General features: G+C 43.6%; 1 protein-coding gene across 1 annotated transcript in view; it reads right to left on the bottom strand.

The window, feature by feature from the left end:
- Dnah11 (dynein axonemal heavy chain 11) overlaps positions 1–13,692 on the bottom strand; it is a 298,504-nt gene that overhangs the window by 24,416 nt on the left and 260,396 nt on the right. Inside the window, exons 71-74 of the mRNA XM_032908348.1 lie at positions 9,995–10,188; positions 8,676–8,824; positions 7,713–7,840; positions 3,330–3,557 (exon numbers count right to left, since the gene is read on the bottom strand). Coding sequence (XP_032764239.1) covers positions 3,330–3,557; positions 7,713–7,840; positions 8,676–8,824; positions 9,995–10,188 — 699 coding nt within the window. The remainder of the gene's footprint in view (positions 1–3,329; positions 3,558–7,712; positions 7,841–8,675; positions 8,825–9,994; positions 10,189–13,692) is intronic.

Raw genomic sequence — 13,692 nt, 5'->3', positions numbered from 1 at the left:
TTTGCCTAAGCATTCTGTGATGTTTGCCGGGAAGAAACACTGGCATGAAATGAACTTATTTGCAGGGAGTATGCCAAAGTTCAGATGTAAGTTCTGATTTAAGAAGAAAGATTATAATGATAGATTTAGGAGACAGGGTGGTGGTTTGGCCGATGAGGAACGGGGTTGTAAAAGCCAGAAGACATGGGTTCAAATCTCCAATACCCATGTAGAGCTATAAGTAACAATGTGGACCTATAATCCCAGCATTTCAGGGTGGAGATAGGTGGATCATAGGAGTTTGCTAGCCAGTCGCCGTAGCTAAAATGGCAAGCTTTGGGTTCAGTGAAAGACCCTATAAATAAATAAATAAATAAATAAATAAATAAATAAATAAGGTTGAGAGATGGAGGGAGACACCTGGCACTATCCTCTGCTTCAGCATGGGTGTATGTTGTTATGCACATACATACATATATATATACATACATATATATATATATACATACACACACACATATATATATATATATATATATATATATATATGGAGGAAGACACCTTGGCACTATCCTCTGCTTCAGTATGGGTGTATGTTGTTATGCACATTTATATATATATATATATATGTGTGTGTGTGTGTGTGTGTGTATTTCCTATGCATATAACCCTGTGCCACACTCATGTGTATATGCACTCATACATGCACTCCCCCCCCAAAAAAAAACCCTATAGACTTAAGGCAACGTGATAAACTTTGGCCTATAAAGTGAGTCCAGTCCCTGCCATGTGCTTTTCAAATTCTGTAGTTTTCATTTTATGTAGTTGTCTGTGGTCAACTACAGCCCAAACAATATTAAATAGAAAATGCAGGAAACAATTCTTTTTCTTCTTTTTAAAAAGATTTTATTTATTTTATGTATGTGAGTACACTGTAGCTGTTTTTAGACATACCATAAGAGGGCATCAGATCCCATTACAGATGGTTGTGAGCTGCCATGTGATTGCTGGGATTTGAACTCAGGACCTCTGGAAGAGCAGTCAGTGTTCTTAACCACTGAGCCATCTATCCAGCCCCCAGGAAACAGCTCTTATATTTTAAACACCTTGTTACATTACAGTGTTATGAGTGCCCCATTTTACCATTGTTAAACCCTTACTGTGAAAAATTTGGAAGTTAAACTTTATCTTACGTATGTATGTATATATGTGTGTATGTATATATGTATGCATGTATGACCACATACACAATTTATAAAGGATTTAGTATTACCCTGATTTCCAGTTTCTATTGAGCATCTTGGTGTGACTGACTAATACATTAATTTATAGGATGGGTCTTTGTAAGAAAACAAACATGTTCTCTTTGTTGGTTCTTGTTTCTCCTTTCAATCTTCTGTTGAGGGGGGAGGACATGGGGCTGCCATTCTATCTATCATCTATGGTCAGGAAAGAGCTCTAACTATGAGAATATGCATGGGGATGGGTGGGTGACAACGTTGTGGTGACCCAGATGAGCTTTGAAGGGTGTGCTCTTTACTCTTCTGTCAGTGATGAAACATGGTGACCTAGTCACAGTTTAGAAGGAGGAGTTTATTTTAGCTTATAGTTTAGCTTATAGCTTATAGGGCATGGAAGTCCATGCTGCTTGGAAGTTATGACAAGCAAGTTGGAGACGTGAGCAGGGAGGTCACAACTTCAGCCACAAACAGGATGCAGAGTGAGTCAACTGGAGGTAGGGCCAGGCTATGAACTCTCAGAGCCTGCCCCAGTGATGGAACTTTTCCATTGCCCCCTGTAAACCTCCACAAACAGCAACATCAACTCGGGATCAAATGTGGAGCCCATACACATCATTTCTCATTTACAGCAGCACAAGGGACCCACCTATAGAACTCTCGTGTTATAATGAACATTTCCCAACTTGTTTAAGCCAGTGTTGTCGCAAAAGAACATCTTTAAAAAAATAAAACAAAACGAACGAACCCACGAAGTCTGCTTTTGATAAAAGGGTTCCAGGAGCCCATTGACAGCCAGCCATGGGGGCACAGGTGATTACCTTCTAATGAGATGTGTGACTGTCAGGTTGATAGGATCCAGAATCACCTACAAGTCAAGCATCTGGAAATGCCTATGAAGACTTATCCAGGTTAGGTTAGCTGAGGTGGGGAGACCCAGTCTAAATGTGGGGAATTCCATTCAATGGACTGGGCTGGGGTCTCAGACTGAGTAAAACAGAGACAGCAAACAGAGATAAGCGTTCACTGCTTTCTGCTCCATGACCATGGACTCGGGGTGACGGGGCACCTCCTGTTCCCTGCCATGGTGGACTGTATGCCTGGAGCTAGAAGCCTAGTGGCTCTGATCAGGGTCCTCTATCACAGCAACAGGAGAATTATCTAAAACACAGTCTGAACAAAAATGGCTTTTGTTTTGGACATGATGGCAAACCAGTATTTTTGAACCTTTGCATTTCTGTAATGTTTTCCTTTAGTGGGTTGTTAAAGAAGGCTTAAAGTTGCATGTGGTGAACAGATAATTATTTGCTTTTGCCTCTTAGGGTCAACCAAGTCTTAGTTTTCAAGAGATCCTTTTCTACTACAAAGACATTTTTTTCTCTAAAGTTATTAAAAAGTCTTTCAACAAATGTACCTTTCAGTTGATGTGTGTAGTTGCACAGACGGCAGTTAGAAGAGCCATTCGTCCTTCAGGAGGAGCAGGTGCTCTTAAGTATGCACAAACACTGTGGGGAAATCTTTCCCTAGCAGCATAGTTTGGGAACGTGCACCTCCCTAGTGAGATCAACCAAAGTTGCGATGTATGGTGGTATGAGCAGGTATGGCCCCCATAGACTCATGCCTTTGAATTTCAGATGAAACATAGGTGTATTCATTAGTATCTATTCACGTAGTCATTAAAATAGCAATGGGGAAATTTCTTCCAAAGAGTAATACACTTGAAGATAGAATGGGGGACTGTTGGGGAAGAGGAAGAGCAAGAGAGGGCTCAAGAAAGAGTAATGAGGGGTAGATCTCATCACTTTACACTGTACATGTGCATGAGCATGTCACAATGAATCCATTAATTTATGCATAATCAGCATACACCAGTCTAAAAGGGGAGGGAAAAGTACTGCCCATGAGCACATGTGGGCACATGCATACACACAGACACAGGCAGACAGACAGACAGACAGACAGACACACATACACGCATGCATGCACCCATACACACACAGATATTTCACTTCACCAGTCTAAATAAGACACATGAGTTGAGGAAGGCCCTGCCGTCCATCTCTTGAGAAGGCAGCAGCTGTGTTGTTAGACCAGCTGCTTCTGCTTTCTTACCTGGTCAAAGTTGTATAGAGCGGCATGCAGGTTGGCCAGCATTCCTGTGGGGGGCTCGTTGGTGATCTTAATGGAATTTTCCAGGAGGCCTTGAGGGATGACAGGCTCGTGTTGGGAAGGTGCAGCCTCGGCACTCAGGAACACCCTGTAATCCCTGTGGCTTCCTTGACTGAATTTTTCAAGGAGTTTCTCCAAGGTTCCCAGCCACTTGGCTACCAGATGAACGTTCTGCAAGACAGCAGGGCTGTGACTCCTGTGGCATTTCAGGATAGGACCTGAATTATAGTACTAGAACTTTTCCCAATGTATGAACATGTTGCCATGTTGCCAACTCAGAGAACCATGACGTGTTTCTGGCCTTGAATTCACAGAGATCTGTCTGCCTCTGCTTCCCAGTGCTAGAATGAAAAGTCATGCCCTGCTAGTTTTTATCCAGGAAAAGAAAAACAAACAACCAGACAGATTGGGACACTGAACACACTCAATCCTGTAAAATCACTGTCCGTTGTCATTATAAAGCCACATGCCCAGTCTGTATGACCTATTTTACACAGTGGCTTACCAATCGCTTCTCCCTACAACTCTGCTAAGTTCAAGCTCAATTGCTGACACATATCTGGGTTAGCCTATAAGCTCTAACAGGCCTAAAAGAATCTGATCCCTTATTTCATTTGAAAGACTCCTCTATTCAAACTTCTCATTAGCATGTAGCTTTAAAAGATGTAAGGAAAGAAGACAGAGCCACATTCATTTTGTAAGATGCTCTGTGTATTCCTAACATACTCTATTTCTTAAGTCCTAGCTTAGTCAATAAATTTACCCTCCCTCAAATACACTTCTCTCTCTCTCTCTCTCTCTCTCTCTCTCTCTCTCTCTCTCACACACACACACACACACACACACACACACACATGCACACACACATATACACACACATATACACATACATACACACACATACACATACGCACACATATACACATACACACACACATATACACATACACACATATACACATACACACACGCACATACACACATACACATACATATACACACACACATATCCACATACACACATATATACACATACACACACATATACACATACACACACATATACACATACACACACATATACACATACACACACACACAATGATATTTTTGCTTTCAGGTTCATGAATTACAAATTTGATCTTTCAATGCTCTTTAATTAGTACCTGCAGTGTGTGTGTGTGTGTGTGTGTTATGTGTGTGTATGCTAATGCACATGTGTGTGTGCATATGCATGCTTACGTGCATGTGTGTGTGCCTATATGTCAGAGATGACTGAAAGTCCACTCTTTTCCTTCCATGGTGGGTTGTAGGTGTTGAAATCACATTGTCAGCTTTGTAAGGCAAGCGCTTTTACCCACTGAGCCATCTCATTTTTCCTGAAGAAGTTTTGATACAGTGATTGAATATCATTCCTACGTATATGGGATTATTTCCAAAAAGGGAAGAAAAACTGTCAGAAATAATGACAGCTACAAAAATGGGGAGTTGGATGCAGAAGAGAAAGGTAGCACAGCACACTCTCAAATTTGTGTGCAAAAGATCTGCCAGTCTGCTATTTACATCATGCATTTTCATTCCAGTGGTAAGCACTGAGCAGCAAGGCATTCTGGGCCAAACTGTGTCCCTCCAGAGTGGATGAGCTGAAGCTTGATTTAGATACAGAGTTCTTTCAAAGGGCAATTGAGGCTAAATTTGGTCACACAACCCAATGTAACAGTGTCTAGAAAACCCAAGAGGAAAATCATATTCAGCCGGCCACCCTACTTCATGGACAGAGAACACAGAAGAAACTAAGACTTCCATCTCAGACTTCCAGCCGCCCCAACTGTGAGGAATTAAGCATGTGCTAATTAAATGAGCCAGCCTGGGCTACTCAGGGCTGGAACTTTCATCTGAGGGGTTTGGGGGGGGGGGACGGGAGGAATACGAGCTCAGTTTCTTCTGCAGGCTTGCTATTAGCTTATGAGTACAGACTACATCACACCTCACTGTGCCACTCAGGAACGTGAGGGCCACACACAGTAATGAAATCTGTTCTTCTGCTTTATTTATTTCCAGTATGCTTTCTCACTTAGAGTTGGCATGAAACAAATGCAAGAATAGTCTAGGCGATGACTTTGAAGTTGGGGACGGAAAAGCCTGTGCAATGATTAGGTAACTCTCATATCTTGAATGCTACCCGTTGTGCTCACGAGGAACGATTTTAATACTTGCTGGGTTCACTCACAAGTCATCTGGTGTACGTACGAGATACTCAGCTGCCACCCTGCGTCCTGGGTAACTGCCTGTCTTGACTGCGGGCTCTGGTAAAATGCTAACCCAAAAGTCTGACGGAAGTTGTGCTTGTTTACAGTAACAGTCATTTTAGGGTTGTGTAGAAACTAGTTTGCATGTACATCCATTTTGTATCCCTGTGCAGATATAATTTATTATAAATTTTAAGCAATTGTAACAAGTTCCTATTATGCTGGTCTAGTCTTCCTTTAAAGTCTTGCCTTTTCTTTTATCTGCCAAAGGGATTGTAGAACCATTAGAAACCAGAATGGCTGAAGGCCTGGCAAGGTCTCTCCTCTCCAGCTATTGTTTGTGTGGTTAGACAAGTGGACGGTAGGCATATTCGGCTAAACAGATTATACTTTGTGTCTTCAGGTGTGGACTAGAAACTTCAAAGCAGATGCATGACGTCGTATGTAACAAAGTCTTTTGAGATTTCTTTATTAGATAACTCACAACTTGAATTCTAGGTGCTAAACTGGAAGCTCACATAGGTACCAAAGAGGAGAAACTATTTACCTTGAGCCAGCGGCTCTTTTGAGGATGACCCTATCCTTACAGCTGTGTCTACAGTCTGAGCTTTTAGATCCATGAGGATGTGTGTGCATGGGGCTCTGTCATCTATACAAGACTTTGATGTACCTGCCATGTCTGACCAACCACTGTGCTTCTGAGAACTGACTTCTCTACTGTTACCCAGTTGACTCTGAACCTCACAAGGGGACACACTGCCCCAAGTTCCCAAGCCAAGGTTCTAATGAGATGCCATCTATGCAGAGAGCATCACCAATTCAGAAGGGCATTTGTTGCAGATGGAATTCTGCCTGTAATTTAGGGGCAGTTTCTGCATGAATCCAGATCCATGCCAAGCAGAAATGTGCATCAAGCCTCTATACTAGAGACACTAGGGAACGCCAATGCTGGACCTTTGGAAGAGAGTGGCTGTGTAGCTAGTTTAAAGAAAGGTTGGTGCTAAGTAGTAACTATGCCACTACCATCTCCGTGGGCTAATCCAAGACTTACTTTTCTCACCTCTAGGTGGAGAACAGCATTGACCTCAGAGCTTTGCTACTGTGACTGGAGTGTTCCATGAATTGCCTGTTCAAGAACCTTCGGGTTGATGGTGTCACACACCAAATACCCAGCATGCTTACAGCTAGCACTGCTGTAGGAACCAGTCCAGCTCCCCAGCCTTCCCACCCTCTCTTAGGCCCAAAAGATTACCCAGAGGACACTGGGTTTATAGAATATTGGACCTGTGTGTGTGTGTGCCCTAGAAAGAACTACAATAGCTGTCTACTCCAGTCTCTCAATTTATGTGTATTGTGTGTATATCTGATATGTGTGTGTGTGTGTGTATGTGTGCATGTATACAATGTTCTGTGAATTTTAAAATGACACACAGATTCTAATACTATGACATTGGTGTTAGCAATCAGGCATTCTTCCTGGCCTACCCTTGGGACCCAGCTAGCAGCAGCTTTACACCATGACCTGCCATGGCCAGGTGCACCAGGTGCTGCACATAAAAGGGTCCCCAGCCATCCCATCTCTGTCTGTCTGTCTGTCTGTCTGTCTGTCTGTCTACCTATCCATCCATCCATCTCCTTCCTCCCTCCTCATCCCTTCTTTCCATCCACCTTGTTTCCCTTCCTCTCTTTTTCTCATTCTCTCTCTTTCCTCCCATCCCCTCTCTCTGTCTTCCTGTCTGTCAGCCTGTCTGCCTCTATCTCTTCCTCCTATGCCTACTCTGAGAAGGCCTTTTGCTCTCACCCCCGCCCCGCTCCGATGAACCTCTTACACTAGATCCTTTCCATGGCGTAGTTCCCGATAAAGGTACAAGCACCCCTCACCTCTTTTATCCTACCAGTTAGCATAGCCATCTCCATTAGCCGCTCATTCTCCTCTCTTCCACACCGACAATGTGTGAAGGGTCTGTGGATAACTCTGAGCTTGAATCAGGGCCCTGCTCTGCTGGACAGGGCAGCAGAGTGCGGCCCATCCTATGGGTTTGCACCCGATGTTTTCCCATGAAAGCTTTATACTCACCTGAAGGAAGACCCAGTGTCCTCCAATGGCTGCTTTCTCCAGCGCCATTTCTGCCACTAGTTCCTGACCTTGCCCTAGAGACACATTGTGGAATTTTCCGGAGTCAATCGTAAACCCCAGCCTTTTGCCTGTGGGAGAGTTGGGGGTGGAGGGGAGAAAATGTTAACTTGGGAGGGGAGTCTGGAATTTTGAGGTCTAATGTACGTCTGTGGCCACAGCTGCCACCTGATAGGCTACCTTCCTACGGAATCCTAATGACCTCCCTATTGTTTCCAGTGGTGTTATTTTGAGCTTTCTCCAGATGCCTCCCTACATGCATTTTGAAAAGCCAGTGGAAGTCGGCTCCTTTGGTTTTATGATAATGAAGCTTTTGACATTTTGATAGATGGCAGCATTGTTAGCTAGCTTTCTAAACTCCTGCAGGAGTAGGAGTTCTTTCCCCTCAGAGAAAGGAGCAACATGTGGTAGAAATTGCATCCGTTTTTTTTTTTTTTTTTTTTTGAAGGATTGGCTCATTGGGTAAATGTACTGGCTCTCACCTTGTGAGGCTGCATTTAAATGGAGCCCAGGCAGGCAGGTCACAGCTACATTAACCTGGTATTCCTGGAGAAGGCTGTGGGGGTAGTAATCCAGAGCTCGGAGTGACTGGTGCCTCATACAATTGAATAGACTCACCCTAATGACCATTATTTAGTCGCAGGGGGTACGAGATTACATGAGCATGGAGAAAATTGCCCTTCTGGCCCTCATAGCGTCAAAAGGTGGAAAACAGTACAAAAGAACCCCGCATTGTGCCAACCGGATGAATGTTCTGTTGGAGAGATGCTCCAGACTGCTGTGTTGTTAGCTCTGCATTTTCTGCACACAAATGGGGGTGCGGGGAGTACTGAACAGAAAGGGTGGGCGGGGGAGCTGAAGACGGGAGGGAAGGAAGGGAGGCCGGCGCCCCTCCTGGCTACTCACCAAGCACCTCTAAGTCTTTAAGGGCATCAACGCCTGGGGACAGGATGAAGAACACTGGGGTGCCTGGGCTGCTTTCTCCAAATGCTTTACCCAGATCCAATCTCGTCCTCTCCACATACTTCGCACCTAGCTTCTCCTCTACAAAATTTCTGTTTAAGAAAAGAACATGCGAAACGGGAACAGAACAAAAAAAAAATAGAAACAAATAGAAACCTGTGTTTTCGACGTGAGAACTGTCGCCTCCTTGGGTACACTTCATTAGAGGCACAAGAAAGGGACGAACTGTGTTTAGGGTAACAGTTGTCTTTCTTAGGGGAGCTGCGGGAATCTGAATAGATTTTTTTTTAGGCAGTGCATCACTGAAATTGCCTCTGACTTGAGACACTGAAATTCGGAAGCCTACGCTGCGTTTGGGGGTCCTCTTCTGGGCACCATCAGCTGTCCACATATGGCTCTGCAGCCCCCAAATCTCCTGCCGCATCCCTCCATTACTTATTAACAGTTCATTAGATTTGCCACAGTGCAATTTTCCAGCCTGGTGGGCTTCCCATGAATATACAAATGCTTTGGAGGGGTGTTTCCAACAGGGGAGTGCAATTAAGCAGGGGTTATTTTCCAGTAGCATCAGACCTAGCAGAAAGCAAGGACTGCGAAGCAGAGTGAACTTGTGAAGCAGCGTTCCACGGAGGCCATTGCAGAGGGGAAAATTGGTCAAACTAGACAAAAAGGAAGAGAGCCCAGAGGCACATGGATGCTGTGGAAGAAACGCAGCACACAGGTCATGGAGCTGGGAACAACACCTTGGTTGGCGAATTCAAATTAAGAGAAGACTGGGGTGAATTAAACAGTGTGTTACTATCTAGAGGCCAAGAGGGCAGAGGAAAGGGCCCTGGAACTGCCCTATGGTTGGTGGTTTCTGCTTTTAAAGTGTGGTGATCATAAAATTACAGGGCCATGAGCGGTTCCGTGAAGGTAGCTTGCTTTCTGTTTGAGAGGTCCAGCCTTCAGAGCCAACGTACAGCCAGTAACAGAGGTGATGGGAATAGACCATCCATGCTCTGCTCCCAGTGTGCTGATCTGCTGATATCCAGACCTTCCACAAATATCAGCCCAGATCCCCATCCCTCGAACTCAAATTCAGAATTCAGCTGTTTGGAAGGATGTGAGTCTCCATCCTTCAATGGTTCACCGTTGAGTGGTTAGCCAGTTTTAACAGTAACAGGGATCATAGAAATGGGATCCTAGCAGGATTTCTCCTCAGTCCTAGACCCCTGCATCTTCTGTGCTAATCTGCATTGCTGAAAAGGCGCACTGCTCACCTCAGGGCATATGTCATCCTGTCAGGCCGCACTGCTCTCAAAATAATCAGTTTCTGTATTAAACTTTTCTTCTTCCATTCTTGCGGTAACTTTTCTTTTTCTGGGCACTCGGACTCTACCCATTTCCTCCACTGCTTGGCGGATCCTTCCACATCTCGGTCTAGGCCTCGGAATTCCTCCATGAGGGCGACTGCCTGCAATGCAACACAAAAAACACAGTCCCTGCTTAATTGCAAGGGATGCTGGGAACAGAGTGCAAAACTTGAGACAGACACACTCAGTCCTCCTATCACTCTCAAGATTTCCTGAATGCTTTTCTGTCCTGCTTGGACTAAGGGTCAGTGACAACCTCAGGGCTCTGGCCTTGTTGACCTTGGTCAATGAGAAGCCTTGGTGGATGCGTGGGCATGAGTGTGTCAGTGGTGAGGGTAGGCACAGCATGGCTTCTTTGCCAGCTCTTTCCTAGCTGACAGGTTGTCTGTAATTAAGTTCCCTCCATAAAGGCCCCTGGTGGTTGGCCCCTCCCATTGCCTCATCCTCCATATTTTAGCAAATGCTTTTTTTCTTTTCTATTCTTGGTTGACTCTCTTATTGCCTTCTTGGCCAACCTTTGTGCTGTCTGTTTGGTGGTGAGGCCCTGAGTTACAAAATGTTACAAATCCATAATTCTAAAGGGATAATTGAATTAAAAAAATACAAATTTCTAAAACTATTCTCTAAACCTTCCTAAGGCTGTGACCCTTTTTTACGGTTCCTCATTTCATGGTGACCTCCCCAACCATAAAAGTATATTGTTGCTACTTCATAACTGTAATATTGCTACTGTTAAAAGTTGTAATGTGGGCTGGAGGGATGGTACAGAGGTTAAGAGCAATGACTGCTCTTCCAGAGGTTCTGAGTTCAATTCCCAGCAACCACATAGTGGCTCACAACCATCTATAGTGGGAACCTATGCCCTCTTCTGGCATACAAGCATACATGCAGGGAGAATGTTGTATACATAATAAATAAATCTTTAAAAAAAAGTTGTAATGTAAACATCTGCTATACAGGATATCTGATATGTGACCCCCTCAAAGGGGTTGTAACCCACAGGTTGAAAATTACTAATTTAGGGGCTGGATAGGTGGCTTGTGGTTAAGACTATACTGCTTTAGCATAATACCTGAATTCAGTTCCAAAAATTCACACTGGGTCCCTTAAAGTCACCTGTAAACCTGATTCAATATCATTTCTGGTCTCCCTGGGCACCTACATTAATACACGTGTGCACGTGTGTGTACGTCATCATCATCATCATCACCAACACCAACACCACCACCACCACCACCATCTCATTGACCAAGGTCAACAAGGCCAGAGCCCTGAGGTTGTCACTGTCCCCTTAGTCTAAGGAGGACAGAAAAGCATTCAGGAAATCTTGAGAGCCATAGGAGGGCTGCCTGTGTCTGTCTCAAGTTGTGCACATCACCATAGTTGTGGCGTGGTTCAGCCTTAGCTCATGAAGGTAAAGCTAGTTTGTAGAAGGAAGCACTCCTCTTTGAAACTGATATCTAATTGAGTGGTAGACAAAGTGATGAATCAGAGAAAGATTTGACAGAATAGGATATGCCCAACTCTCATGAGAAGAGAGAAAAAAGGGAGGTGACTTAAGTGAGATCAATGCAGAGGACAGAGGCAGCTTTCTTGGGAGAGTTTTACAGAGACAGTTTGCAGAGAGAGAAAAAGCCAGATACAGGTGAAGACACTTCAAGCCAGAGGGTCAGAAGGAGCCAGAAGATTAGAGCATATTGCCAAAGTTAGTTTGAGATCAAGCAGAACAATTGAGTTGTTAAAGCCTAGGTAACCGTTACCTGGCTGGCCTGCCATTTTGTGCTGTTACTAATATTATAAGAAAACTTCTCATAAGTTGTTTCTGCTGTTACTAGGAACATACCCAAGTTGATTATGAATTCTGTAATGTCCTGTGCCCTTGGAAACCAATCACAGTAGACGTCAGTAGATCTGCTTTGTATAGTTACCCATAATAAGCTCGGACCTGAACCAAGCACCCAGAGCACTTCCGGCACCTGTGTATATGGTTTTATGGTATTTGCTTTTATAAGCTGCCCTTAGAATGGAACCCCAACGTAAGAGAGACACCTGTATCAATATAAGAAATTATTTAGAATAAGACTTCCATTTTGAGTAGTGGCTGAGTAAAGTTTAAGTTCCCAAGACCTCCCTGGGAACTCACATCCTACTTGGCAGAAAGGGACATGTACGTGGGCAACTGACACTCTGGTTGGCAAGTTAAGGCATGAATGTTAGATAAGGCAAGTCCGCTCCCACAGTTGAATACCCTAACCAATGGGAGCAGGAGAAGTGTATAGCAAAGACATGTTCCTAAGGAAGTCCCCAGTTCCTAAATCCTGATTGGTGGAAAAACTTGGGACAGATGTTTGTGGATTTTAGGCTTAAAAACCCTATAGGATCTTAACTCAATGTCATGGTTCAGCTCCTAAGTCAGAACTATGGCCCTAATCGATCAGCTCCAGGGTACATGCTCAATAAATTAGCCCTGTCTGACTGAGATTGGTGTTCTTGTTGTTTGGGAGGTAACTCCTGAGCCCCAGCACAGTCAAAATCTAAAAGAAGCCATTTTGAATCAGTTAGTGTAGAGAGAGAGAGAGGTTTTGAGCCAGAACAATTGAGTTGACCACACAGCCAGAGTTCAGAAAGAGTTAGAAAGGGTGAGTTCATTCAGCAGTAAGTTTCAGAGGCTGAAAATATTCTAGGCCTAGATTAGATTGTGTGGAGACTAGAAGCTTCCAGGACTAGGCCTCTGTTAGTAGACAGAGGCAGTAAGAATCAGAGACAACAAATGTCACACTCTTCTTCTCCTCCTTCTCCCCTCCTTTTCCTCCTCCTCTTCCTCATTATTATTGGGTTTGAGACATCGTTTCTCTGTGTAGTCCTGGATGTCACTGTATAGACCATGCTGGCCTTGAACTCAGAGATTTGCTTGTTTCTTCTACATCCTGAGGGCTGGGATTAAAGGTGTGTGCCACCACCATCTGGCTGGGTAATCTAATTTTTGAGAAAGAGTCTCTTGTTGAATCTGGAGCTTAGTAATTCAGCTGTATCTGCTGGACAGCAAGTTCCAGAGATCCTCCTGTCTCTGCCTTCCCAATGCTGGTGTTACAGATGCAATGCTACCTGGATTATGTGGGTACACTTTAGCTCTTGACCCATCTCTTCAACCTTAGCTTAACCCTTTTATAGTAAAAATAAACTACTATATGGTGATATTTCAAAATCTATTGAAAAAAGGTGGAGAACCATAATAAAAATGAAACAGAACAAAGAAACAAGATTTAATTTAATTTAAAAAAAAATCATTTTTTTGGGGGGTTGAAGAGATGGCTTAATGGTTAAGAGCACTAACTGATCTTCCTGAGTTCTAAATCCCAGCAACCACATGGTGGCTCACAACCATCTGTAATGAAATCTGATGTCCTCTTCTGGTGTGTTTGAAGACAGCTGCGGTGTACTTATAAATAAATAAATAAATAAATAAATAAATAAATAAATAAATCTTTTAAAAAATGATCTTTTATCTCCTTTGATTTTTATCAAAGATCATGACAGACTTACATAATTACTAATAACTTTTCCTCCCATACATAGACCAAATGCTCTTTTGTCTTTGGATAAGA

This window comes from Rattus rattus, chromosome 7 (assembly GCF_011064425.1).
Source record: "Rattus rattus isolate New Zealand chromosome 7, Rrattus_CSIRO_v1, whole genome shotgun sequence".
In the NCBI taxonomy this organism is placed as follows: domain Eukaryota; kingdom Metazoa; phylum Chordata; class Mammalia; order Rodentia; family Muridae; genus Rattus; species Rattus rattus.
Note: the sequence above shows the minus strand (reverse complement) of the source record. Positions and strands in the feature narration are given on the sequence as shown.